General features: G+C 33.3%; 4 protein-coding genes across 11 annotated transcripts; 2 read left to right on the top strand and 2 right to left on the bottom strand.

The window, feature by feature from the left end:
- The first annotated feature begins 133 nt into the window (after positions 1-133).
- Positions 134-4,695, top strand: LOC105152659 (tubulin alpha chain). Its single transcript, XM_011067070.2, has 4 exons — positions 134-723; positions 926-1,227; positions 1,840-2,421; positions 3,211-4,695. Exons 1-4 carry the CDS (start codon positions 546-548, stop codon positions 3,448-3,450), a joined length of 1,302 nt encoding a protein of 433 aa, XP_011065372.2. The 5' UTR covers positions 134-545; the 3' UTR covers positions 3,451-4,695.
- Positions 4,475-8,601, bottom strand: NiPp1 (nuclear inhibitor of protein phosphatase 1). Of its 2 annotated transcripts, XM_011067031.2 has the most exons (6): positions 8,319-8,601; positions 8,004-8,064; positions 7,327-7,480; positions 6,507-6,727; positions 6,214-6,417; positions 4,475-6,076 (listed from the first exon to the last, which is right to left on the bottom strand). In XM_011067031.2, exons 1-6 carry the CDS (start codon positions 8,345-8,347, stop codon positions 5,717-5,719), a joined length of 1,029 nt encoding a protein of 342 aa, XP_011065333.1. In that variant the 5' UTR covers positions 8,348-8,601; the 3' UTR covers positions 4,475-5,716. The 2 variants fall into 2 exon arrangements, with proteins under 2 accessions (XP_011065333.1, XP_087259206.1); XM_087403080.1 differs by lacking the exon at positions 8,319-8,601 and having other exon boundaries at positions 7,327-7,495; positions 8,004-8,044.
- Positions 8,602-8,891: 290 nt separating this feature from the next.
- DCTN1-p150 (dynactin subunit 1) lies at positions 8,892-20,809 on the top strand. Of its 4 annotated transcripts, XM_087402878.1 has the most exons (20): positions 8,892-9,535; positions 10,218-10,372; positions 10,775-10,807; positions 10,968-11,027; positions 13,068-13,215; positions 13,751-13,813; positions 15,254-15,391; positions 15,502-15,639; positions 15,756-15,995; positions 16,108-16,359; positions 17,422-17,538; positions 17,614-17,857; positions 17,940-18,222; positions 18,299-18,723; positions 18,791-19,027; positions 19,114-19,408; positions 19,487-19,682; positions 19,754-20,116; positions 20,215-20,346; positions 20,428-20,809. In XM_087402878.1, the coding sequence occupies exons 1-20, from the start codon at positions 9,368-9,370 to the stop codon at positions 20,641-20,643; spliced, it is 3,903 nt and encodes a 1,300-aa protein (XP_087259004.1). In that variant the 5' UTR covers positions 8,892-9,367; the 3' UTR covers positions 20,644-20,809. The 4 variants fall into 4 exon arrangements, with proteins under 4 accessions (XP_087259004.1, XP_087259012.1, XP_087259016.1 ...); XM_087402886.1 differs by lacking the exon at positions 10,968-11,027; XM_087402890.1 differs by lacking the exon at positions 13,751-13,813.
- Positions 20,810-21,424: 615 nt separating this feature from the next.
- On the bottom strand, positions 21,425-27,751 carry LOC105152632 (casein kinase I). 4 transcript variants are annotated; one of them, XM_011067034.2, is made up of 6 exons: positions 26,995-27,737; positions 25,607-25,716; positions 25,188-25,410; positions 24,794-25,087; positions 24,428-24,716; positions 21,425-23,366 (listed from the first exon to the last, which is right to left on the bottom strand). In XM_011067034.2, exons 1-6 carry the CDS (start codon positions 27,121-27,123, stop codon positions 23,356-23,358), a joined length of 1,056 nt encoding a protein of 351 aa, XP_011065336.1. In that variant the 5' UTR covers positions 27,124-27,737; the 3' UTR covers positions 21,425-23,355. The 4 variants fall into 4 exon arrangements, with proteins under 4 accessions (XP_011065336.1, XP_011065335.1, XP_087259186.1 ...); XM_011067033.2 differs by lacking the exon at positions 21,425-23,366 and adding an exon at positions 23,981-24,195 and having other exon boundaries at positions 26,995-27,751; XM_087403060.1 differs by lacking the exons at positions 21,425-23,366; positions 26,995-27,737 and adding exons at positions 23,981-24,195; positions 26,594-26,959.
- Between the last annotated feature and the right edge of the window lie 96 nt (positions 27,752-27,847).

Here is a 27,847-nt window from a genome sequence, read left to right as displayed (position 1 = left end):
TTATTATATGTAATTATTATACATAATTATTATATTATACGTTGTTTAGTCGCTACGACTTTAGGATCCCCTTTAGCATAAATAAACAAAGATCACATTCGATCATAATAATCTTAAATCTGGAAACATGATATTTCGGCACTTTAGACACGTTAAAGATATATTCGATCTTCGTGAAGTTCAATCGTAATGGTTACCAGAGCAACAAAAATATAAATTGCTAGTGTTTTTTTTCCAGGGTAGCTCATGGCCGGTCTCTAAATTTATCGTGTTTAAATAAAAAATTTAATTAAAATTTCGATTTGATCATTTATCAAAATTTTCATTGTATAACATCAGGAAAAGTTTCATTTAAAAAAAATCAAAATGGTATAGAAAAATAAAATTACGTTTTCTTTAGTCTTGACTCTGACAAAAATTACAAAATTTTATGAAGTGTGAATTAAATAAAGTCCATCAAGATTTGCAGTTAAACGTAAAATACATATGTGATTTATTTATAGCGCGAGTGTATATCGATACATGTGGGCCAAGCGGGCGTCCAGATGGGTAATTCCTGCTGGGAATTGTATTGTCTGGAACACGGCATCCAGCCAGACGGGACTATGCCGTCTGACAAGGCATCCGGTTCGAATGATTGCTTCAACACCTTCTTCAACGAGACGAACTCCGGCAAGATGGTACCGCGTGCTGTGATGATTGATCTCGAGCCAACTGTCGTCGGTCAGCTTATTATAATTTATCGCACACACACAGAGAAAATAATTTATTAATAATAATAATATTTTAATTATTTATAATAATTATTTATAATAATATATGATATTATAATTATTTATAATAATAATATTATTATATAAACATTTTATATAATCGTTTTGACACAAAATATATGTCTATGGTTTGAAAATTATTATTCCCACAGATGAAATTCGGATGGGAACGTATAGACAATTGTATCACCCAGAACAATTAATTACTGGCAAAGAAGATGCTGCCAATAATTATGCTCGCGGTCATTATTCCATCGGGAGTGAGATTATCGAGTCCGTGATAGACCGAATACGCAGACTGACCGATCAATGCACCGGTCTGCAAGGTTTCTTTGTTTTTCATTCATTTGGAGGTGGCACAGGGTCGGGTTTCACTTCTCTGCTTATGGAAAAGCTGTCTGATGATTACGGCAAGAAGAGTAAATTGGAATTTGTCATATATCCGGCACCACAAGTGAGTTCAGAAAAATTAGATCGATTACACATTTTTGCAAGAGAATCTATTAATTAGTTCTCGCTTCATTTTGTGAGAAATGATGAGATTAAAATAAATTGAAAAATAGAACCTTTTTTTTTAATTAAATTTCTAAATAAGTATTTTACAGTAATAAAATATAGCGAGAGATTAATAAAGATTAATAAAGATAAAAATAACCGATATCGTTTAGTAAATTAAATCTTTCTGTCTCATCTTATGAGAGATTAAAATGAACTGAAAAATAATTTTTTTTTCTTAAATTTCCAAGTAAGTATTTACAGTGATCAAGATTAAGGCCTGATTTTACCAATGTAAGATTAACTTTAGTCTCAATTTAACTTATTGTTATCTTTTTCTCTCTAGTTCTAAGAATTAGAAAAAGATAAAGAATAAATTGAACCGAGATTAAAGTTAATTAATGGAACCAAGACTAATAAAGATAAAAATATAATATAAAATAAATTTTTAAATTAATCTCTCTATCTATAAATTACGAGATCTGGAAACACATGATCTTATAAAATAAAGATAGTAATAATTCCGAATAATAATAATTCCTGTTAAAAAAATACACTCGATTATTTTCAGGTATCTACCGCTGTGGTGGAGCCTTACAATGCGATATTAACAACACACACGACAATCAGTCACTCTGATTGCGCATTTATGGTGGACAACGAAGCGATTTATGATATTTGTCGGCGCAAGCTCAGCATCGAGCGACCTTTGTACGCAAATCTGAACCGGCTGATCAGCCAGGTGGTGTCGTCGATCACAGCATCCTTGAGATTCGACGGCGCTCTGAACGTTGACTTGACCGAATTCCAGACGAATCTGGTGCCCTACCCCCGCATACATTTTCCCTTGGCGACCTATGCCCCGGTGGTATCCGCTGAAAAGGCTTACCACGAAGGTATATCAGTCGCAGAGATCACCTCCGAGTGCTTCGAGGCCACAAATCAGATGGTCAAGTGCGATCCACGCGAGGGCAAGTATATGGCTTGCTGCCTCCTATACCGTGGGGACGTCGTGCCAAAAGACGTCAATGCCGCAATCGCTGCTATGAAGGGAAAGAGTTATATCCGTTTTGTCGACTGGTGTCCCACAGGTTTCAAAGTTGGAATCAATTATCAACCGCCCACGGCTGTGCCAGGCGGTGATCTTGCGAAGGTATTGTCGATAAATCTTCTCTTGGAAGTCTTATTTTAATGTTAATTTTTTTATTATTAAAATGAAAATTTGTTAATTTAAACATCTTTTAGACAATCTATAAATTAATGAAATTCAAAATAGAATTCTCTTGAATAATTTTATGTCTTCAAAAGATAACATGGAAAATATTATATATATATATTTTAATTACATATAAAATTATAAGTATAGAGAGTTCTATCTTGGAATCTAACGAAAATTATATTGTAAAAAATTTATTTTAAAATTGATATTAATGCTTGATTTAAATTCAAATTATATAATATATAATTGGAATTTTAATTTATAATTTTCTTACATATAATAATTATAATAATTATTAATTTATTACATAACTGAATTTCTAATTCACAATTTTTTTAAGCCGCATATATACTTAGCGAACGAACACCGAACGCGAATGTTCGAATATTCGTGTTTGTATTTGTGAGCAGTTTATTCTTTTTCTTGATTGCACCGAATACTAGCATTCGATCAGATTCGATGTTCGTTGCACATAGCAATTAAACTTGTGCAACTTTTATATAACGAATAACAAAAGTTTTGCGTTCGCTGTTCGTTCGCTAGGTATATACGCGGCTTTACATAACTTTATTATATAACGCTGATATTACGTAATCATATATTACATTTATCATAAACAGTCATTTATGTTATAATTATTAATTTCTTACGTAATATTGATATTACGTAACAATTATAATCATACTTAGATATTAATATTTACATCAAACGAATAACTTGCAGGTTCAACGAGCTGTCTCTATGCTATCTAACACGACGGCTATAGAAGAAGCGTGGGCTAAGCTTAATCGCAAATTCGACCTAATGTACAACAAGCGGGCATTTGTTCACTGGTATATAGGAGAAGGTATGGAAGAACTCGAATTTGCGGAAGCGCGCGAGGATCTCGCGGCACTTGAGAGGGATTACGAGGAAGTCGCTCTCGAATCGCCGTCTACACCGGATACACCATTGGAATATTAACACATTTTTTAAGAATCTTTTGAAATAGGCCGGTGTATTCTCTTTTTCGTTACCCGATAACAAGACGAAAATTATAAGAGAAATATCACAGCGCTTATGTTAAATTTTGTGTAGAAATATATTTTATGTTTATATTCTATAGTATAATTGTTACAATATATTATAGAAGAGCATTTTTTGTAAAAGTTCCTTGTAAAGCAAGTATAAATATATACAAGTGTTGCATCTACTTCACAATTAATATTTCATTTAGTATCTAGAAACGAAATATATCTTTTTTTACAAAATAGGAGGAAACCTTCATGTAGGCATCCTGGGTAATGAATGCGATGCATCAAATTCGATAACTCATGAATCTCTTTAATTTTTTCAACCTGCTGGAAGGAAATTACGACACACTTAATTGACATTACTTCGAAACAAAAAAATATATCTAGAGAGACAAATAAAAATAATTCATTATATTAAAAAATTTATTGACTCAAAATAATACATACTTATGTAATATACAATATTTGTTTGTTTATTAACTTTTTTTTTGGTATTAATATTTATAAAAGTATTTCAATAAAATTTCCTTTATACATCGTATTCATTGCACTTGGAGCGTAATTGTACATAGAAGGAATTATGCCAAAGTTTAAAAAAATGTAATACATTATGTAACAAATATAGCAATCTGTTATTAATAAAAATCACGATATTAAAATCTTCATACTCTTAGGGCCGATTGTTTCATCTTCGGAATTGTGGTAATTAACTTATTGGATAAATGAAAGAGTAAAAGAGTAAGAGCTTTTAAAAGTAAGAGAGTAAGAGTGAGCTGAAGTTCCACCGAAAGGTGGAATAACCCAGCCTGAGTCACTAAAAACGTTCAATAAGATAACACAAATAATTTTATTTCTATTGATATTTTTGTTATCGCAGAGAAAATAAATCAACAGCATATTCGGTTAGACGCACTGATACACATTAAAGATATTGTATACCGATTTAATATGAGGGTAAAAATGAAATGCAAATATTTCGAATTATAAAATATATATTTTATTTAACAACATAACAAAGTGTTGAAGATATTACGATTTAATTGGTTTCTTTATTTATATTACACACACATTTTTGCGTCAATTTGGATAACAACTTCAATTTGCACAACGAGTGCGTCCAATCGAATTCGCTAGAAATGTAACCTGGAGACAAATTTTACACACATACATACATATATATATATATATATATATATACATATAAAAAAAAAAAATATATATATATATATATATGAGACAAACATAAAGTGCATCCAAAATCATTCATTAAAAAAAAAAAAGTAAAATTGCATAACTTTAGGGTGCTTTGATTGAATATCACTGTTAACTGAATGCATTTGTTGTATTAGTAGATTACAATACTTCATTCACATTCTTCAAGTGACTCATAAATTTCTTTAGAGAGTTCTATTAACGTTTACATTAAATCATGATAATCAGCCAAAATTTCATAATTCTATATGATTCAGTGATAATTAAAATAAATTTTATAGTTGATCAGGGAATGGAAAGTTATTTTTTAAAAATAACAAGTTAAGCCGACACGCGATGCTTGTTTTCTTGCTGGATTGCTAGCTGGATTGAAACTTTGTCATCGTATTGGCTGCGGCGCAGGCTTTAGTTACTCGTTACTAAGTAGAAAAAGTAACAAGTTACCGTTAGGAGTTACTGATTTTTTAAAATAACTCGTTACAGTTACCGTTGAGAAAATAACTTGAGAAAATAACTTTTCGTTACTTTTTCGTTAGTTTTTTAGAATCGACAACCACAATCATAACGAACGAGTCTATGGGCTTTTTAGTCTCATGCACTATGAATGGCTTGTGTCTAATCGTGTGCAAAGTAACGATAAATGTAATTGTAAAATTCGTTATCGTTATCAAAAAAATATGAGTGGTAACTTCATTATTACAGTTACCAAAGAAAAAAAGGAATGCAGTTACCAGTAAAATTATTAAAAAGTAACTGTAACTTCCATTCCCTGGATAACATAACAGAGCTGATGAAAAATTGTAAATCACATGTAGCGTATGAATAATCCTTGGATGAAGGTATAGCTCTATCAGAAAATAAAACTCTTATATATATATATATATATATATATATATATATATATATATATATATATATATACGTATATATTCTATATATATATATATATGAACTAAGCTATATTATAATGTACATGTTATTATACATATGAATAATTCGTCCTATTATACAAGCAGCGTTGGTATCGGTTTTTTCCCAGGCCATGCCTCTTTGGCATATTTCTTCTTCTTCGGTTCCATTACTCGCGGCTCCGTCGTACCTGGTATGTGCTCTTGCACATGCGGCACTTCCGTCTGTATCTGATTCGGCGTCATCTCCACCTCGGGTGCCGGGTTAGGTAGCGCGATGCCAAGCCGCGATGTAAGAGCCGTAGAAAATGGATTTATCGAAGACATCGACGACGGCGTAAACTGCTCGGGAGGTAAATCGTGATAGAGTTGCGAAGTGGTAGACGTGGGTTGCATATGTTTCAGAGGATTGTGATCTTCCGCCAAGGATATAAGACCACCCTCCATACGCATTCTCTGTAATTATAAAACATATTCCTTTAATAATTAAACAATTACAGCTAGTTATAGTTATTTAGTTGTTATTTAATATTAAATCAAGCAATTTTGTAATCATGCAATTATTTCTCCTGAGAACCTTGCAAATGGCGCACCTTACTAGGAACAACTGTCGTTTGTACAAGATTACGAAATCTTCCGACTGATGGATCAACATCTTCCGGATTGATTACTTCTTCGTCATCATTGAAGGTGATTCCCTTTTTTTTTCGTTTACGCGTTGGTTTATGCATTTCGTCATCTGTTATACCAAGCATAGAGATCCGTCGATTATGAGCTGTGTTAAATTCTGTTAAATTCTGAAAATTACAATAGACTGAGTTATATTTAGCAGAAAATTTAGATGTTTTAACAATTTAATATAATATATCAAATATTCAATACACACATCTAATTCTGTTTCTGTTTCTGGCAATCCTAGCAAACCACCAGCGTCCATATCTTCGGATAATTTCTCCAATTCTTCGATGATAGGTCGGGCACCAGTTTGAGGTCTTTCCCTTATTATGTAATATCGAGTAGATGCCCCAAAGTGAAATGTACTGTCAATTGGTAACTGAGTCGGTTTATGTGCTTCCAAACGTAGATTTCCGATAAAAGTTCCATGTGCTGAAAAAAGTTATTAGGCTCATTAATTACTTAAAAATATGCATAATTCTATAAAAGAATATATTAAACTTTCTATAAATAAATTTTAAATAATTTTATAAATAAATATCTTATAAATAAAAATATAAATATTAAAAAAATCTTTTTCTTAAACCCATTTCTTCCTGTCCTATTCAAACACGATAGCATTTTTTAAATTTCTTTCTCTACATATAAATATTCTATATATGTATATAGAGCATTTCTTCAGTTCTTTATACATATCGATTTTATATATATGTATACATGAAGAAAAAATTAAAAAACAATGCTGTTTAAGAAATACAACAGTGGATAGAAATGGGTTAACATCAACTTTACAATCAATTTAAAAAAAAAAAGAGATCTTTGATATTCAATTTTAATTAAAAATCTTTCTTAAAAGAAGAATATGACTGCATTTGATTTGATTGCTCATGTGCTTTAAAATCATTAATCTATCTTTATTATTTAATTTTAGTAGTACATGTAAAACATGGATAGAAAAATGCTGAAAATACTAAAAGCATCCAAATCGAATGCATTCTATATCTTAGCACCAGTATAAGTTCTGTACTTACTACTTCCCAGATCAACCAAAAATGCTCTATTCAGATGCTTGTGATAAACGAGAGCCGCATGAACGCGAGAACAAGATGCATGATCAATGCAGAAGTCATTCAGCTGTTGATTGCGGCCAAATAGATAACATTTCTTTTCATCCACCATGAGTTTCTAATAAAGTAAGATCTATGTGACACTTAGTTCATACAAGAATTCAATTATATATCATATAATTTAGTAAAAATAACAAAAATGAGTGAATTTATTAGAATATTTCTAATTTTATTTATTAACGCCTAATAAATTTGCTTATTTTTTAAATTTTCACCTTGTTTCAAGACACATAATTGACCTCCAACTCACACGAGTAAGACTACAATTTGAAAGTACTATCCGAATGTTAACAATATCACTTTATTCATCGAATGTTAAACAAGAATAAAATTAGATTCAGGGTACGCTCCATTTACTTACATGCTTGCATTATTATTATGTATTATTTATCCTTGTTTAACATTTGATAAACAACAAGGATGATATGATTTCCATGAGCATTGTGAACATCAAATGGAACATATCTTTGGAGAGAGAGGCACACTCAAATAATATTTTCAAATAAGCTCTAATAATAGAATTCGAAGGGAATGATATGTCACTAAAGATACAGTTGATGTATATCTTGTATTGCCCCTACCTGTATCAACTTGTCGTTCTTTAACACGTCCAGATGCAACCCCACCGGTGGCTTACCAGCCCTGAAAGAGATTATTAATTAATGTGTATCAAGAAAACCATATTCCAATATACACTGTCAGTGCATACTGAAAATCTATCGTTTACATTACGTATACTAGATTTTTAACACTGGTAGTATGGGAACACGAATGTATCCAATATATTGCCAACCTTGCCGCGCGACAACAAACAATTCGGAACGTGCGATTGCGTAAACAATAAACAGAATTGAATGATCAAGTTACGTCGCAAATGAGGAAGTTTTGAAACGTACCAGTTTGGAACCTCGTAATGGTTAGCCATTGTCGTCTACAACTTGCACGAACAATTCAAACAATCTCTCTCACTGCATTATTATAAGTGCGAGCGAAATCATAAATAATAACGGGCCATAACGGGCGACTCTTTCTGAACTGTATCAAAATGCAAGAACGTACGTACGAAAACAAATTAACAAATTCCGTTAGCGAAATACTACTACGAGAATGGAATCCTAGAGATCCTAAAATCAAAGGCGTCGTTGAATCGGTTAGGTTAGTCGTCACCGCCATTATTTTCCAATATGGTTGTCTGATTGGCTGTCTAAGGGTGTGTTCTATTTCACGTATGATGTGCATGATGTATTATTTTTAATATTGTTTAGTAGAATTCTTACCAGATTTGGAGGTTTTTTTCTTCTTATTGGAAAGATTTTTTGAGGGTACAAAAAATTTAAGGGAATTTTCGGGTGACTTTTGAAGAGGAAAATACAAAAAAAGCCTAAATTACAGCAAAATATTGAGAAAATCACAATATAAAATTATTTTGAACAGACTTGATAACAGTCTGTGGCTATTTTAAAACTTCAGATAAAATCGTAGTGTCAAAAATGAATGTGATGTATGTTTATGGTAATAAGAGTTGCCAGGATTGAAGAATATGCATTAGATTAGTATGTTACTTATATATTCCCTTTTCACTGGCAGTACACAACTGCCTCATGACGTCATAATAGTCTACTGTCACAGTCGTTCTGTCACTATCACCAGTAGTGTCAGTGCCGTACTGTGATTAGTGATATCGGATTTCGGATTTCGGAGTGGCATAACATCGACAATACTTCGACCTGAACGGCACGTCCTGTCCTCTTGGACACTCTTGGAGATATTCATTGGAGCTCGATCGAGGATCTAGAAACTCGTGGCACTCAATTTGTCCTGTCACAAATCAAATATTACTCTGTGTGTAGAACGACGAGCGACACGGAATCGAGAGAAATCGCGCAGATCGCGCGTACAGGTTAATGCGTTCGTCTAGGTCGAGTCTCGGTTGACGGATACAGAGATGTCATTCAAAATCGGACAACGTGTCGAGGTCCCTGTGAAGGAATGCCAAGGCGTGATCGCCTACATCGGTTATCCGGCGTTTGCGTCGGGTAAATGGATCGGCGTGATACTCGACGAACCAAAGGGGAAAAACAATGGCAGCGTCAAGGGACAGGTGTATTTCAAGGTAAATCAACAGAGAAACATGCCGATACTTAAGAGTACCTCAACCAAATTCCGATTAACATCGACGATTGATTCAACTGGCAGAATTGCTTGCAGCAAAAAAATTTTAAATTATATGTCACTTGTTGTCTTTATAATCTGTTTTTTTAAGTGTCGAATGATAAAAAATAATTTAATATTAACGAAATGATATAAATATTATTTGATAAATTTCCGCTAATTAAGTTAATTGAAATTTAACAGAAGTTTGTATACAATCAATGACAATTATATTTATTTTTCTGAGAAAGAACTGATATTGTTTCTGTTACAGCGAATTCAATCACACACATTTGCATTCCATTAGAATATAGTACCAAAAATTGCCATATATGAAATTACAAAATTAACTATTCGACGACAATGTTGGACTTTAGAATAGGATTACGCTGTATATTTCAAGGTTACGTTATAGCAGTAGGATTACGCTGTATATTTCAAGATTACGTTATAGCAGTAGATCTGTTTTTGTAATCTACTACGCTGTACTCTTTCTCACTTTCCTCAAATATTAAACATATATCTATCTTACTTTAAATTCCAAAAGTATATACTAGTACAGCTACAAAAAACGGACTCAGTTTTATTTACTTACGAAGAAAGAAAGGAAAGTATATTTGTATTGTTTATTTTTATTGTCGCAGTGCGCAGAGAATCATGGTATGTTTGCACGCCAAACACAACTTATTCTATTGGATGAGGCTGGTAATAGGACTGAGCCAGTTAGCCCATCATCTGCGGGCAGTAATGCCACGACACCTGATGATAGTGCCGCTAGAGCTAGGAGTCGATTAAATAGGTAAGTTGTCAAATATTTAAATGTCAGATTGCATTGAAAAATCTTGGTTAGATTTAAAAAAGAAACATTCTTAAATAAAAAATATATATAATTTTTTCTATAACAAGTGCAGTAAATTGTAAATATTATCAGCGCGTACTACAAATAATAGATTATTCTAGTCTTACAATTAAATATAAATGTAAATAATATGCTGTAGAGTATTTTGACACTTTTAGAATAATATACCATCTTTTAAAATGTAAGCAGAATATAAATTATGCGTTTGGCTTTGCGTCGAGACACTACTGTGTCTCCAGATTTGTATCAAAAAGTAATCTGTTCATTATCGAATTCAGTGTGATTTATAAATTTAAAAGAAAAAATATTTGAAATTGTGTATTTTTACAATTTTCATGCTAGCATTAGTATGCGTCGAAGGAATGAGCCTACAGCGTAAGTTTTCCATTTTTTGATAATATCAAAATGTAAAAAAAATATTATTTCATTATTTTCCCTTAGAATATTTCTGAAATTTCTTGTATAAATAAATAGGCGAATAGGCGAGTATGTAATTAATAAATTCTTAAATATAATTATATGCTGCTCATAAAAGTGTACGGAGAAAAACATCTCCTGCGAATGTTACTCGCCAGCAAACTGACAAACTTTCTGGGTAAGATTACTGCAAGCTAAATTTTAGCAAACGGAATTTATGTCAGCAAGGTGTATTTTTTTATCTTTACTGCTTATAGAAAATCACAATTATCTCGTAATTACTCTGTCAAAATGCCAACTGCAATCTCCCATTATTGAACATCTAAAGCATTCTGCAGCCTTAAAGCACAAACAAGTTGCCAATATGCCTATTATGGAGCTTTTACAATATGCGTATTTATTTTCAGTTAATAAACAATTAGCGATTATTTCTGTTGCGCTTGTTATTGTGACACGAAAATTGCATTGCTAAATATTGCAAGCTATATTTTATTTATTAATTTAATTTAAATTTGCATCTTTATAAGATATTTATATTTTTTTCATATTTTTCATAATGTGTCAAAACATAATGTGTGTTTTTACGGACATATAATTATGTGAATATATTGTTATAATATTTTTACTGCAATTTTTATTATTTTACGTGCAGGTTTTTATTTCTTCATTTCTTTATTTTAACATATAAATAATATAAGTTTAAGTTAGAGTTTCTATCGCGATTGATTTGCGGCCAGCTTGCTAGCACAACAAATGTATATACAGTACCCTCCATAAGCCTGAGAACGCTACGTTTTACAGACTTATAAATAATTTAATTGAAAAAATACATACATACGTACGTTATCTATAACGTATGTATATACACTGAAACCAAAAAAATATTCGTACAAGGAAATTTTTTATAAAAAGTCTTGTAAAAAATAAACATTAATTAGCAATTTTATACAATGAATATATTCTGTTTTAACATAAACAAACGAGCTTCGCATGTATTCCTAATTTTAGAAACTAAATTTCTCGATTGTACGAATACTTTTTTATCCAAACAATAGAATGTTTAATTTTCGCTTATTTTTCAGATACATTTTCTATAATTAATGCATATCTTTTTGGTATATATAATTTTAAGAAACATACAGTCTTTTATTTTATTATTTATGAATAAATTGTTAATTACTCACCAAGAAATGATCGTCAATTAAACGTCGAATCGACATTGAATTGGTGTTGAAATCATCGTATCGATATCGATTCGACATCAATTCGATGACTTATTTCTCGCTGGATAATATTTACTGATATGACAATTGGCGGTGTAACATTGTTGTACGAGGCACCTTCACATATGAAAGAACATGTTTACATATAATTATATTATACGACGGTTGAATTTAATGTCAGTTATATGTAACTCTGCGTTTTAAGAATATTGTGAATTTACTGAGAATGGCCAGATTGTGGCCGAAACGTCTAATGTTTTTATTAATGTAATGATAATTAAATATCACAAATTATAACTTGTGCGGTGGTTTTTTATGCTCTTCTTTTCATACGTTAGAAATTATAAATCATTCGTTTTTATGATGTATAATATTTACTTTTTAAAAATAAAGTTTTTTAAAAAATATTTTCTCTGTACGAATACTTTTTGTATTCACTGTATGTTTATTTCATCGTTTATTCAATTAAAGATTTAATAACATGCTATTAAAATATGGAATTTTTATTAAAATGCGATTCATATGAAATCTAATTTTTCAGGGCCATTTTACAATTTTTACGGAGTCTGAAATCAACTTGTGATCCCCCCAAATAATTTACTACTTTTGTAGACCTTTAAACTACAATTAAACGACCTGTGTATATACAACGAACACAAATATGATGTTGCAAAACAAGTGACAATATACATAAACAATACAACAAAGCACGAAATTCAATCTTAAGCGCTTCGACGCTGTGAAATGATTGTCCAACATATTTTCGGCATGTACAAGCTTATAGGTGTTCTAAATAAATATTTTTCTAGATAAATTCTAGATAATGTTTATCGTCATTTAGATGTCTTATGAAGTATTTAAATCAAAAACATGTATAGATCGCTGTCATGTAAACTTTCCTATAAAACGTAGGATGTTCCCAAACTTATGGAGGGTACTGTAAAAAAATATATAATTTATTAAACACATTAATTATTTCGTGTTATTTTTTACAGTTCTCGATTATCCTTATCTGGAAGTAGAACATTATTAAGTGCCCCAAGTACAGAAAGCCTAACTGGATCATTACACGAACGTAGAGACGGCGGCGAATCATTAATCCCAGCACCAACATCGACTTCGAAGCGTGCCTCATTTGTTGAGGTAAGATGTACTATAAATTGCAATAAAAATTATAAAAATTGTTAATAATGTTTTAGTATATAAATTACTTTTATACCAATATATATTTATAACATTATATATTTTCTATATCTTACTATTTATATCAATTATGTAATAAGAGCAAAAAAATTATCTATAAAAAAATGTTATTCTAAAGATTTAAGGCATGACGTACATATAATGAATGATGTAATTCCTATGTGAACAAATTAGCTATTATTTTTATATGATATATTTTCATCGTTTTTGACTAACAAACAGGTGATCTGATATTTTCAAATCTATAGGTTTTTTTTTAGTATTTGTATGTTTCTTACATTCATGTGCAAAGAATCCTATTCTGTAACTCGGCCAATTAAATATAATTGTGCACGTCTGACCGAAAAGTGTGTTTGAACAAAGGTAGAAATTAACGACGAAAATTAAAAGAAAAGGAGTGTAAATTTGTAAAACCAAGTCAGAGAATTCCATTGGCATAGAATGATTCATATGGGAATGCACGTACGTGTTTCAGAAATCCCCTAGCACGAGCTCGCCTCCCGGCAAAAAGCCAAAGGCCCAAGATGATCAAAATAATGTAATTAATACTCATTAATTGTAATATCTCAACTTTTTAAATACATCACCTTTCTAATATCTTGTTCTTTCTCATACTAGCTGTTTGTCGATCATAAAGCATCAACACATATTTTTCGTAACAAAAATAGCGTCATTGCACTTTTAACGGATCCGTTCATCCTTAGTGGATTATCAATTTATTAATGACGTGTTAGGGTCATATTCCGTAACAATATTCCTTAACAACATTATTATTGAACTATTGTCGTTAGTAAAAAACTTTCTTATTCTACAACAACAAAATAGCGACGAAATTGTTGTAAATTCAACGCTAGCCGGAGACTTCATGGAATAAGTTAAAATGGATTTCAATCGGGGAATTATTTTGTTTTTCCTAGAAAATGATAGAAAATGATAGAAAATACAATAAAAATCTAGTTAATAATCGAATAATTCCGATCAGAATCCATTTCAAATAATTTCATAATGCGTATCCTGGAGAGAGGTGTTTGTTATGTTGAGTTTATGACAATTTTATTATTTTTTTTATTAATGAATAACAGTTGTCATTTATAGAAAAATTGTTCACTAATGACAATTGTAAAACAATAATATCGTTAAAAATTACAGAATAGGACCCTTAATTTTGTTTTACTCTTTGCATATCATTATGTTTAATTATATATCAGCTTCATTAACTGAGTTTTATGATGCTTCGATAGTTTACAATACACAATGGGAAGGTATGTTCTGCATCGTCTCGTCCTTCCACAGTTAGGAATTGAATTCCCCTCGTGTTTTGTGTTACAAGCTTATAATAATACTAATATTTAGCACGGATGGGTTTTATATCTTCAAGGTGTAGCTTTGCCTGATCAGTAATTTTTTCAGAGTTATATTTGTCAAAAGTTAACGGAGATATGCAAATAAACACATATGTAAGTCGTTAGGACCTAATAGATAAGATAGTATCAATGCTCTGATTTTAGTTATATCCTGTGTAAATGTATCACATAACACGATTTTCAACTCATCAACTGGATCTTCCTCTATATATTCGTTAGTACTAATAGAAGTTTCGGTGTAGCTTGTTGGTGTTTTGCTATTGCAACTAATTTCTCATTTATCACCATGGAACAGACTAATTTTATAATATCCGATTGTAAATACAGAAACAACGGCATTATCGTAACATCATATACGGATTCTCATATATAGGTAATGTGGGGTGTTTTTTTCATTGCCGCATTTTGAGAATAATTATGTTATCTTTATTTGCGCCATTCATATACCGTTTAGTTATACCTAGTGTGTATATGCGTTTCAAGCACAGGTACACAGGTCCAGAGGACTTTGAAGAAACTCTTTGGCGACACAATTCTTTTATGCGATAATAAAAAGAACACCCAACGGTACAAAATGCAAATATATCTTACTCTTTTCCCTTTCTGTAATCCAGACAGGTTTTGTAGAAACTTTGAAACCGCAATTCGTACCCGGTCAAGTCATGGCAGGTTCAGCAGCGGCTGCAAACTTAGTAGAAGAAAAATTGTCACACTTGCAACTTGTGCAAGAAAACGATAATTTAAAATCTCAGGTAAATTTCGTTTACAATAATTTCGATCTTTTTTTTTTACTGTTCCCTCGTATAAAATTATTTACCTTGTTGTGTAAAATTATGATGTATATACATATACAATATTATAGGTACGTGATCTTACTGAGAAAGTAGAAACGCTGCGTGTAAAGCGAATGCAAGACAAGGAAAGGATAAAAGATTTCGAAAAAACGAAACTTCAAATTGAACAGCTTCTTGAATTTAAGGCCAAAGTTATGGAAAGTCAAGTGAGTATATATATATATATATAATAGGTAGAGATACGGTAAAGGTCTTTATTTAACGAGTTTATTTTTTTAATTTTCAAAAATAAATTTTTTAATTTCTATTTATGTTATCAAAGGCAAGCCTTCAAAGAGAACTTCAACGAGCTCGACAAGAAGCCAGAGAAGCTCATGTGGCAAGGGAACAATATCAAGAAGAAATGTCTGATCTTGCAGAAACAGTAGAAATGGCTACATTAGATAAAGAAATGGCAGAAGAAAAGGCTGAAACTCTCCAAATCGAGTTAGAGCAACTTAAGGAAAAATTGGAGGAACAAACATTAGATCTAGAGATATTACGCACAGAAATGTCTGAACGGGTATAATATTTCATTTAATTTTTATAAAGTTTTTGTATCTTTCTTATTTGGTATATATAACATTAATATTTAAAATATTAATGTAAATAACATTATTATTTTCGCAAATTAGGCAGCCGGCGGTGGATCAACTACGGGAACTTCGAGCTACGAAGTAAAGCAATTGGAACAACAAAATAATAGGTTGCGTGAAACGCTCGTGAAAATGCGCGATTTATCGGCGCACGAGAAACACGAATTCCAAAAATTACAAAAGGATATGGATCAGAAAAAATCTGAGATCTTGGAATTAGGTCGCACGAAAGAGAAGTTGTCGGCGCGAGTCGAAGAAATGGAACATCAGATAGCAGATCTACAAGAACAAGTACATATTATTTATATAACATTATTTCTAATAACATCAATTTGTATATAATAACTAAAAATCAATATGCTTAGACTCAAAATTTTAAAACAAATTAAATGATAAAGGCTGATATTATGGAGGATGTTAAGTGCTAATAAATGAATTTTAATATTACAATAATTTCAATACAATGCTATACGTTCGATCCTCTTTAGATCATTCTCAGTAAAAATATATAAATAAAAAAGGTTGCAAATTACAAAAGTACCAAATAATATGTTCAAATATAATTTATAACAATTCCTATAATTAAAATTATGAAGAATCTATTTCTCTCGTTATTCCTCCAATATTCCTCGGCATATAATGCTAAAGATAAGATCTCCATCCAATCAATTTCTCCTCGCAATCGTATAGTCAATTATTAAAAAATAAAATATAAAAATTAAGTCGCATCGACATGCCTTGGTGGATCGATGTTAATTTTTTTTAAAAAACCAAATTGTAAATATAGTCCTGAACGATTAGAATAAATTAATAAAATAGTTGAATTGAAGTAATAAATTAATTGAAAAAAGTTTTAATCGTCATATCTATTTGTGCAACTAAAACAATTGCAAGAGTTCTCAATCGTCGATGATGTACACTCACCGACTAAAAAGTTGGAACAGTTTTTTTCTATGATTTTTAGAATGTAACCTACTCACCGAGCAATTGGTCCTTACTTACGGATTCATAAATAAGAACCAATCGCTCAGTGAGCGGACTGCATTCCGAAACTCATTAAAAAAAAGTGTGCAACCTTTTAGTCGGCGAATGTATATATATGTCATAAAATTATGTTCTCAAATCGTCAATTAATAAAATTCAAACGTATGAAGGTAAAAATTTTTCTTCTCTTAGATGTTCACAATTTATCACAAAATATATCAACAGCATGAAAGTAAAGTGGATAACAGGAAAATGAGAAAAATATTGAGGCAGGGGGAAAACATAAGTAGCGGAAAAGCAACAAGAAGGGGGATAATTAAGAAGGAATAATTAATTTGTATACATTTATATGCTAAACGTTTCTTTTAGGTCGATGCAGCGTTAGGAGCCGAAGAGATGGTCGAGGTATTAGGTGAGAGGAAAATGGCGTTGGAGGAAAAAGTAGCTGAACTGGAAGAGGCTGTTGCAGATTTGGAAGCTCTACAAGTATTATACTTTGTATTGCAAGAAACATATATAATCTACAATGCATAACGAATAATATGCTACAAATCTATTCAGGATATGTCGGATCAACTGGCCGAATCGTCCAAAGAATTAGAGCTGGAGCTTCGCGAGGAATTGGATCTTGCACTTGGAGCAGCGCGCGACGCCCAACGACATCGGGACGCCGCGCTAGAGACGTTGGCGGATCGTGAATTAACCATTACGAAGTTCCGTGAACTTACGCATCAGTTGCAGGAACAATGTTTGCAGTTGCAGCAACGAGTTCAATCAACGGAATCCACCAAAACTAACGTTCGAGGTAACATAGGAAATATAGAAATATATAAAATTTTATTGACTAAGTTATTTTTTTATGAATTCTCATATCATTTATGATTTAGGTGCGGATCAACAACTTGCGGAAATATTAGACTTCCAGAAGACATTTGCCGAGACCCGAGCACAAACTAAAGCGGTCGATCTTGAATTGCGTCGCTTAGACGCCGAGGAGGCGCGAAACCATGTGTGCTATTTGCTGTCCTTCATGCCTCCTGCATTTTTAACTCGCGGTGGAGATCATGACGCGATATTGATGCTCTTATTAATACCGAGGATGACACAAAAAACGGAGATATTGATTTCGCAAGTTCGAGAAAAGTATAGATCGATTGAAAAGATAGACAGGTACTACTAATCTTATTTTCGCACAAGCTGTATTTAGATCATTTGTATGTTCAATACTCAATTTTTTTTATTACAGAACTTCTGTAGTGAGAGGTCACTCAGTAGCGCAATATTCATTCAGATCTCGTTTGTGCTCGCATATGTATGCTTTGCAAACCACTTTGGGTTGTTTTGAGTCAGCTTTAAACTCATGCAATTCGGAAATGTTACTTAAAGCGGGAGCGGCTTATCCGGAAATGGCGGCGCAGGAAAAGTCCTTGGACTCACTGATAGAGCTGGCTAAAAGAGATCAGTTGGACGAGAATTTGCCGATGGACGCGATCGAGAAATGTTGTGGATACTTCGCCACAATGTTCTCCGTGCTCTTCGGTGAAAGTATAGCTGTCAATCAGGCACGCTTAATCGTGAATGGCACGAGAACTTTGGGCAATACATGCGATGCCATAGCTACTGATGCTGCGGCGATCAAAGTATTAATACAAGGAGAAAGTGCTGATATAGGTATGTAATATTTGGTTAATTAAAATTGACTTGTGTAAATGTTACTATAATATTCTTCATATTTAAGGTAAACTTTGTCAGCACGTTGAGACAACATGCGAGGTGATCCAGCAACATTTGAAATCAGCTAGAAGACGAGTACCACGTGATCACGCTGGCCCTGCATTTTCTGTAGGCGCCAATTTAGGATTAGATAAAGATTGCAACGAACAATTTTCTACATGTTATCAGCACGGTGTGAAGATTACGAAGACACTTCAGTATCTATTAAAGAGTGCCTTGCATGCTATTACCGAAAATGGCGGTAGGTTTTTTTTAGATAGACTTTCTCGGAAAATCTATTTTTGTAATATTTTTAGAAGTGAATTCAATTTTTTATAAATTTTTCAGATTTAGACACAGGATTACCGGCCGATAAATTGAAGGAGATGGCTGCAACGTCCAGCGAAAGAGTATACGATACAGAAGATCTGGGTCCTGTAGCTACTATCAAGGCTAGTTTAACGGTAATACAGCAACTAGCGGCAAATCTGGCGCAGAAAATGGCCGAGTGTGAAAATGAATTAGCTATAAGCGGACAAACACAAAGTCAGCAACAATCTAAGGAGAGCGAGCAAATAACGCCAATTGTGGCTAGAGCGAGTTCTGTTAGGAAGGAATCGGAAGAAACGAAAATACTCAGCAGGTACGTACATTTCCATTAGATTTATGTAATTACTGTTTTAAGATTTTTTGAGATAATTTTTTGACATTTTTAAATTAGAAAACTCGAAGCAAGGGATAGTGACATACGCGAGGCGAGATTAGCTTTACGAGAGAAACAAGAAGAATTATCTGAAATGACACTGCGGAAGGAGTTGGCCGAGAAGCGTTTTGCGACACAACAGCATGAACACGAAATGAATGTCGAGAAGTTGAAGAGAAAATTAGAAGAGGCGCAAAATCAATTAAAACGCAAGGTATCTCTTTTCCCATCATATATTGTATCCTTATATTTCTTTATTGATTTCTTCATGTTTTTTCTTCACAGGAAAAAGAATTCGAAGAAACAATGGATCATCTTCAAACCGATATCGATAGTTTAGAAACAGAGAAGGGACAATTGAAGGAAAAGCTGAAGTCGATTGGCAAGAAAACGATATCAGTATCTGGTACAGACAGCATGATGGGAAGCACTTCGATAACGAGTACTTTGGACAACAAATATTATGTACAGGAGATAAACGCTCTCAAGCAAGCTTTGAATAATGAGCACCAGCAAAAGAAGAAGATAATGTGCGCTGTCTTGCGTCAAAAGTTAGATCGTTTGGAACCGTTGCCATCGCCGACGAATCTTAAATCTCTGGATACAAAAATTCAAGAATTGCGAAAGAAGACTACTGATCTCGTCAAGGTAATTAATTATAGTTTGATAAATCATTGTTTATAAATTATTATTACACCCAAATATTCTCCTATATATACATATGAATATATTTATTCATATTTCAGGATGTGGAAAAGACTTTGGTATATCCAACAGTTCCCGATTTAAGGCGTAAAGTGCCCGAAATGTCTTATCATTATTTATTGGAACGTCAAAGAAACATTATGCAACTGAAAGAACGAGTTGACGAGCTAGTGGTAAGTGGAGATAAAAAATAAATAAATAGTGAAAAAATTAATGCAATGTAAATTACTGAATGTTTAAAATATATTTGTTAGGCTCAAGTACGTCGCGAGGCTATCAAACGAACACCGGGTGGAAGAGCAGAAGCGAATTTCGCCGTGTATCCGAATCGCGAGATGGCGGCAGCAATGCAGGAACACAAATTACTTGCCGCCGAAATAAAGATCCCCTACAATGGCCCGGAACAATCCTTCTCTGTCAATGTAGGACCGCAAGAACTTAGGAAAATTCACACTCTATTGTATTATTAAGAACCCACATTGCTTCATTATTTATTTCGTGATAAAATATATGCTCACAGAATCCTCACAATGTGTCGTGCATAAGAGAGACTATCTTTCTAATTTTTTCATGATAGCAATTTTTTATACTATGTTGCTGTACCCTGTGCTCTATAAAAATGAAACGAGATAATTATACATGTTGTTATGAATAACGCGGTATATTAACTAGGCCTTTATATAGAATTTTGTCATGTATCGATGCGAAAAAGGTACAGGGCAGATCTACTAATTCGTAATTTGCACTTGTGCAATGTTTATTTATTTCCGATGGGCTACAGTGCGATGACCGGCGCATCGCAGCTGGGAGGCTCTTTTTTTCAGTGTTCATTACGTTTATAAACGCAATGTTATTTAGTATTAACAATACGGAAGAAAAAATCGTGTGTATATATATATATATATATATATATATATATATATATATGCCTTTAAGAATTGTCAAATATATGGTCTAAAAATATTTACATAAGTGTTTTGTATGTATGTACACCCTAAACAGTGATGGTATCACAATAGAAAGTGGAGTGGTCTTGTAGACGCCATCTACCTTGACCAAACATCATACACTTTTACTGTTGCTATATATTATACACAACAGCCGAATTTCGTAAATCATCAGCAAGATTAACATTTAATGAAACAGAAATTTATAATACAATATTTCAATTTTTTTTATTTGTAGAGATAAAAGGAGCAGTAAACCGTTGATGTATTTCCTCAAATATTTATGAAATAAGGTATGCCTTAATTACTGTCACAATTTTATTATACATACAGACATGTATATGTGCATATGTATATACATTTTGCGATACGTTCAACGTGTATATATATACCCACATACACATAGCGGATAGTACTTAAGTGCATATATCGTTAGTTATTTCATTAACTTACTCGCTCATTCATTCTCACATGGTAATACGCACTTTTACACTTTCATTTATCCCCTTCATAATAATAATAATAATTAACCACGCATTCAATCGAGGATGGTTATTGGTTGCATCTTTTTCCGTATTTTCAAAAGTGTCCGCCAGACAGCAATAATCCGCGTCTTCGTTATAAGCTTTAAGATTTCAGTTGAATTTATCATTGCAATCGTACTTAAAGCTGACCGGACGACTGACTGGTAGTACCTTCCACGACGAGAACGTGTAACGCACGCTAGTATTATTTGTTAAGGGTGTATGATTATAACATTTTTTTTTTGGAAACTAATGCTCGCTGAACATGGACGTGAAGAGTTTAGCAACTATAGAACGAATAATATAACTAAAATCTTAAACGATATGAATAGAAACAATAGTTCTTTAGCAACTGCCAATATCAATAAGTATTTCTGACTGTTTCGAGGCAACTTCTCTCGGTATGTATGTGTATGCATGTACGAAGAACGTTGGTCATGATGAAGTATGAAGTCCTTTAAAGTGTATACAAAATATTAAACTTAATCTTGAAGCAACAGCACATGAAATAGCTACTGCACAGTCTCGGCTATTAAAACTATATACGGAAGAATTATCCAGCTAGAACCTGTTACAGGAATACTTTCCCAATAAGATAACTTTTTAAAACATTATCTAAATGAAAGTAAGCTTGTAACTATTTCCCACTATTAAAAATTTCTTCTTTTCTTCCTCTTCTTCTTCAGCGATTTTTTTTACTTCTGCGACTCATATTCACAGACAGAAAGAGAGTAAATCGAGAGATATTTCTACAATAGAATCGTTAGTCGTTTGTTCGTTTCTCGATGGAGTACTCGTTACTCAATACAGCACGGTACATACTTAACAATTAAGAGTGTTGCCTTAACATTAAGGTATCTTTAATATTACTTTAACTTGTCAATATTATATCGGAGAGAGACGTAATCGTTCATTTATATAAAAAAAAATTATCCCGGTCAAACGTATCAAAAGTGTGCAATACTTTTGATACTATTGACATATTATCCTTGATAAGAAAAATATTAACACTTTCTCAACATTCCACATACTCTAGTATGATCACACTATATGTTGAAGACAAAACAAAATTTAGGAAGCAGAATATCAGTTTGCACAGTAGTACTCATACTCTCACAAAAACACTCGCATATTTTTCTGTGAATCTCTTTTTTCTTGTTTATAGAATAGATATAAAATTTTAAACCACACGCTCCGCAGATTAACGCGAGCATCCGAGAATGATCTGAACATCCTCTCTTTCTCTCCATGAAAGTTGCATATTTTCGCGAATTAAATAACCCATTCAAGCCCAATATATGTTTACTTCCTTACAATCTTCCTCAGGGCAACAAAACCTTTATTTTCAATGATTACCAACGGTAAATTAAATACGTAATAACAAAATAAGAACAAGCCACTTTTTGGCTGGCTGGTCTCTCACTCGGATTTCAAAATTCAAAAAGTTCAATCAGCCGAAACTCTAAGTTACCAATGTTAGAACATCTTATATGATTCAGTAAATGTCTGATACAACCATGCTCCTCTTGTCGCATATACGCGAATGCTGGCATTTGTAGTGTGTTTACATCACGTTCTCTCTTTGCATGAAATTAGAGTGTTGACTGATATGACTCTTTGAATGATAACTTCTGTAAGAAATTCGGTACCTCACTTTGAAACACTTTAGTGATCGCAATCAAGATTGTTGCTACAATGAAGAGTTATAGTCTTAGCGCGCTCCTGGAACAAATAAAACCGATTTTGAAATTATAGAAAATAATTATCATATTTTTTTTAATTCTGCTATAAATAATATGTTTGTGAATAATGCAAATGTAATTTTCCCTTTGTATTGACGTTACTCCGCTTGTTGTTTGTATTATATAATAGTAAAATGTACAAATGTATTATTTATGTTTTTACTTTTCATACAATTTCTTGCGTATAATTATACGCAAGAAACATTACCACTACTGATTTAAAATTCAGTAGAAGATATTGAAATATAAGTTTACTAATTAAACTAATAGACGGAAAGATATAACACACAAATCTTGTAAGTTTAATGCATACAAAATACTAAAAAAAAAAAAAACATTTAATATATTAAATTTAGATACATTGTGCTTCAAATCATTCAACAATATTTTCAAAAAACAAACTCACACAGGATCTGAAGAATTTAATTATGAAAATGCCATGAAAATACGAACGTTAAAAGAGAAGTAACGTAAGTCTTCGTAAAAAGATGAGAAATATGTGAGTTTCTGTAAATATCTTTAAAAAATTTTGGCATAGGTTCATACGAGACAAAATTAATCGTTAAGTGAATGTTAATTAGCAAATAAGCATACTTATATTTCCATTAGTGTTTCAGTCATTATTATTAGTAAATAGTAAAGAAAATCTTTTCTCCGAAAATTTTTTGCCGGGCCAATTTTCTCATAGGAGAAGAAGGAAAAAGCATTTAAGAAGCTCCAGAGTTATTGCTTCTTGGAAGAATGATTTGTGCCAATCGATATGTTGAGTTTTGTGGAGGACTCCAACCATCTTTTAAGGTTGAAATTGGCTGTTAAAAAATGATAATTTATATAAACAACATAACCAAAAAATTCAGAGTTAACGACAGGTGATACAGAATAGTAGTTTGGGAAGTTTCAATAATTTAGAGTATAACCCCATTATGATTGTTATGGCTGAATATGAAATGACGACATGAGCTGTACATTAATTGTTAAAGAAATCTATTAACTATACGTGGACATGCTGCGAAAAATTAATTCCAAAAATTTTCATTGCACCTGATTGAGCGGTGGCCTGAGTAGGTGCCTGACCTTGGCCTTGTCCTTGCCCTTGAGCACCTTGAGCACCTTGAGAGAGACCTGGTCCAGCTGTTGATACTCCACCGCTAATATTACTACTTGCTGCCTTTTGCTTCAACATCGTCCAATCAAATGTGTAATCATATTGGTGATTCAATGTACGGAAAAGTATGCGGAAAAGTTGACGTAAATACATATAGTCCGGGCTTTCTTCAAAGCGTAGACCTCGCGTATAATTTAAATACATTGCAAATTCGGCAGGAAATCCCTGAAAAATGGTAATTTTTGTATCAAGGATGTACATGTAATGACACAAAAATAATAAGAAAAAATTCTTTAGGGTACCTTGCATAAGACTTCTACTGGCGTGGACATTTTTTTCTCACTAATTTTCTCATATTTCTGCTTCTTCGTCGCAGCTTTGAGACCTTGCCACGGTAACGATCCTCGATTAAAGTACATAAGAACATAGCCAAGTGATTCCATGTCGTCGCGACGACTTTGTTCAATTCCAAGATGCGCATTGATAGAAGCATACCTCGCAGTACCTGTTAAATTTTTATCTTCTCGATATATTATATGCAGTCTTGTGCGACTATCCCTATACTTTTTAGCCAATCCAAAATCGATGAGGAATAACTGAAACGTAATTTAGCATTCCGTAATTTAGTATTGATGTATGATATTTTATATTCTGATATGTTATATTGAAGAAATGACGAAATATTAAAATGCGTACCTTGTTACAATGTCGCCCAATCCCCATTAAAAAATTATCTGGTTTTATATCTCTGTGAATAAAGTGTTTGCAATGAACATACTCAATCCTACCAATCATCTGATCTGCCAACATTAAGACTGTCTTGATTGTAAACCTTCTTGAACAGAAAGTGAAAAGGTCTTCCAGAGATGGCCCAAGAAGATCCATAACAAGAACATTATATTCACGTTCTTGACCATACCTAAAGATAGGAAAATTCTTATCAGTTGGCTATCTGATTCTAATACTAGCTTTCAATTAATATAATCTCATTATATAATTTCAGCTTATATAAATCTCGTTGTAATAATAATTTATTAACAAATTATTTTATTATTATATGATGTATATATCAACTAAATATAATACATAAGCAAAGAATTAAATATGATAATTACCAACGTATGTGTGGTATTCCTATACCACCATGTAATATTTTATACAGCTTCGATTCATATAAAAGCTGTGGATGTCGGGCTCGCATGTTCTCCAACTTAACAGCAACTTCCTGAAATAAAAACATTGTGTTATATGTAATATATTATGTTATCAAATTACATTGTAAAGCTTTATCTAACATGAAGATCAAATAAATGCAAATAAATGGAATAATATAATATTATGTGTTTCAAAATTCACTGCCAGTGCTAAAAAATTAGTATAATATAACCTATAAACTTCAGCACTGGCAGTGAATTTTGAAACACAGCATATGTTATGGTTTCTTTCTTCCTACTATTTTTTGACTTTCCTTTGTTTCTTAAGCACTGTCTATATTTGAATTACAGGAATAACAATAGACAGCATTCCAAAAAATTGAAAATATTAGAAAAATAGAAGATGAAAAGTAAATCCCTTTTAATAACTGTAAGAACTAAAGTGTAAATTGTAAGTTTACAAATTCTTCTTTAACTCCATTTTTATCTAAATCTTACTTAAATTCTATTTCCTATTCATTATTATTTACACATTGTCATTGTATCATAACAGGATACATTATTGTTCTCATATATTACTTATACTATGAGACGTATCATCATATTTAAATAAGTAAAACACAATGTACTAACAATATCATCAAAAAGGAAACAATTTACAAAACAAACGGAACAAGGGTCAATTGCCGCGTCATTGTTTACTTCATTCTTGATATAATATTCTTTATTTGTGAAATTAATCTATTAAGAATACAGAATTAAAATTGATCAAACTGTGACCATTTAACTTACACTTAATTTATTGTTAATTCCACTGAGTCATAAGAAATTATATCGCTTTCGCGAGTAATTGCTAAATATGTGCGCATTTGGGATTTTGATAATGTTGACAAGCGTCAGCTTATATTTATCTCAACTGCGTCCAAGACATACATATGTATAACATACGTCATTCGCGATGTATTCGTAGCGGAGCTTTCCGCGGAACGATCGTTGACGGCGGATGAACTCGCGATGCGAACGGTCCTCGAACCCATCGATCATGATCACCACGACAGATATTGACGGTCAGAAGGATGATTCTTCTGTCTCGACATAGATATCGCGATCGACATGTCGCGGCGCCGTTTCGCGTCTCGTCTCATCCGACCTAGGCCACGTTGGACGATAGTCGGCACGAATGATGGAAAGACTCGCGATCGGGTTTCGCAAGACGAGACGAGTCGGGGCCGAGAAACGGCAAACGGGAAACGCGAACAGAACAGAGGAAACAGAGCTGGCTGGCTAGCAAACAGCAGTCCAGCAGTAGGTCGTGCAGGTCGGCCGAGAGACGCCTGGGGTTGGCTTACCTCGCCATTGGAGATGTTGATGCCGAGATAAATGTCGCCAAAGGAGCCCGAGCCGATCTTCCTCATCAATCTATACTTGCCACCCACGATGAATTCACTCTTCGCTATTGACATCGCCAACGACGCCATGTCACTGCTCACCTCCGTATGCCTTCTCTCTCACCTCCACTCCGCCTGGCTTTTCCCTTACGTTACCTTACGCGGGGATCTTTACACGGCGGTGTGGTTTTGCACCTATCCTCCGTCCTTCTCTTTCTCTCGATGTCTTTCGCTCGATTCCTAACCGTTCCACGATATTTCTCACCCTCTCTCCGTCTTTCTTCCTTGCTGGCTCCCTTTTCTCTCTTTCTTTCACGCGCGAAGGTCGAGCCAAATCGAGGGTACGCAAATGACCGTGGCGTATGGGGAGACTTTACGAGCCGGATTTCGGCCAGTGAGGGTCACTGGGGCCGCGATAAGGTCGTTCTAACGTGTCACGATCGGGCTGTTCACTGGCGGCACGACAAGCCCCATCGACAGCGCGCCGACATTTTCCCTCTCGCTGTGGGCACGAAGAGCAGCGACTGATGGTTCCCGGAAGCGTGCGTCACCGACCGACGGCGCGGGAGACGGCGGGGGTAGGCCACACTGCCGCTCAATGGAGTCACTTCACTTGCACGACGCCGCGCGACGCCTGTACGTAGGCGCCGCGACGATTCTACGCGCGAAATCGCCGATAATCGGGGTGACTTTCTCGTGCGCGATCGCGTCGTGTTCGAGCGTTCGCGTTCCACGTCTCTCGGAGCACAGCCGCGCGAAGTTGCTCGCTTGACATCGCGGTAACTCGGCCTCAGGCCTGTAGCGAGACGGCGCG

This window comes from Acromyrmex echinatior, chromosome 1, assembly GCF_024713525.1.
Source record: "Acromyrmex echinatior isolate Ae372 chromosome 1, ASM2471352v2, whole genome shotgun sequence".
Classification (NCBI taxonomy): Eukaryota; Metazoa; Arthropoda; class Insecta; order Hymenoptera; family Formicidae; genus Acromyrmex; species Acromyrmex echinatior.
This window is presented reverse-complemented; position numbering and strand designations above follow the sequence as displayed.

Excerpts from the sequence above, each read along its gene's own strand:
- LOC105152659 (XM_011067070.2), top strand. The coding sequence starts at position 546 with ATGGGTAATTCCTGCTGGGAATTGTATTGTCTGGAACACGGCATCCAG. Across the intron at positions 1,228-1,839 it reads TCATATATCCGGCACCACAA|GTATCTACCGCTGTGGTGGA; the intron begins GTGAGTTCAGAA and ends GATTATTTTCAG. Across the intron at positions 2,422-3,210 it reads CAGGCGGTGATCTTGCGAAG|GTTCAACGAGCTGTCTCTAT; the intron begins GTATTGTCGATA and ends AATAACTTGCAG.
- NiPp1 (XM_011067031.2), bottom strand. The coding sequence starts at position 8,347 with ATGGCTAACCATTACGAGGTTCCAAACTG. Across the intron at positions 6,728-7,326 it reads TTTGGTTGATCTGGGAAGTA|CACATGGAACTTTTATCGGA; the intron begins GTAAGTACAGAA and ends AACTTTTTTCAG. Across the intron at positions 6,418-6,506 it reads AAACAGAAACAGAATTAGAT|AATTTAACAGAATTTAACAC; the intron begins GTGTGTATTGAA and ends TGTAATTTTCAG.
- DCTN1-p150 (XM_087402878.1), top strand. The coding sequence starts at position 9,368 with ATGTCATTCAAAATCGGACAACGTGTCGAGGTCCCTGTGAAGGAATGC. Across the intron at positions 9,536-10,217 it reads AGGGACAGGTGTATTTCAAG|TGCGCAGAGAATCATGGTAT; the intron begins GTAAATCAACAG and ends TTATTGTCGCAG. Across the intron at positions 16,360-17,421 it reads TAGCAGATCTACAAGAACAA|GTCGATGCAGCGTTAGGAGC; the intron begins GTACATATTATT and ends CGTTTCTTTTAG.
- LOC105152632 (XM_011067033.2), bottom strand. The coding sequence starts at position 27,123 with ATGGCGTCGTTGGCGATGTCAATAGCGAAGAGTGAATTCATCGTGGGT. Across the intron at positions 25,088-25,187 it reads TTGGGCGACATTGTAACAAG|TTATTCCTCATCGATTTTGG; the intron begins GTACGCATTTTA and ends ATTACGTTTCAG. Across the intron at positions 24,717-24,793 it reads CAGTAGAAGTCTTATGCAAG|GGATTTCCTGCCGAATTTGC; the intron begins GTACCCTAAAGA and ends ACCATTTTTCAG.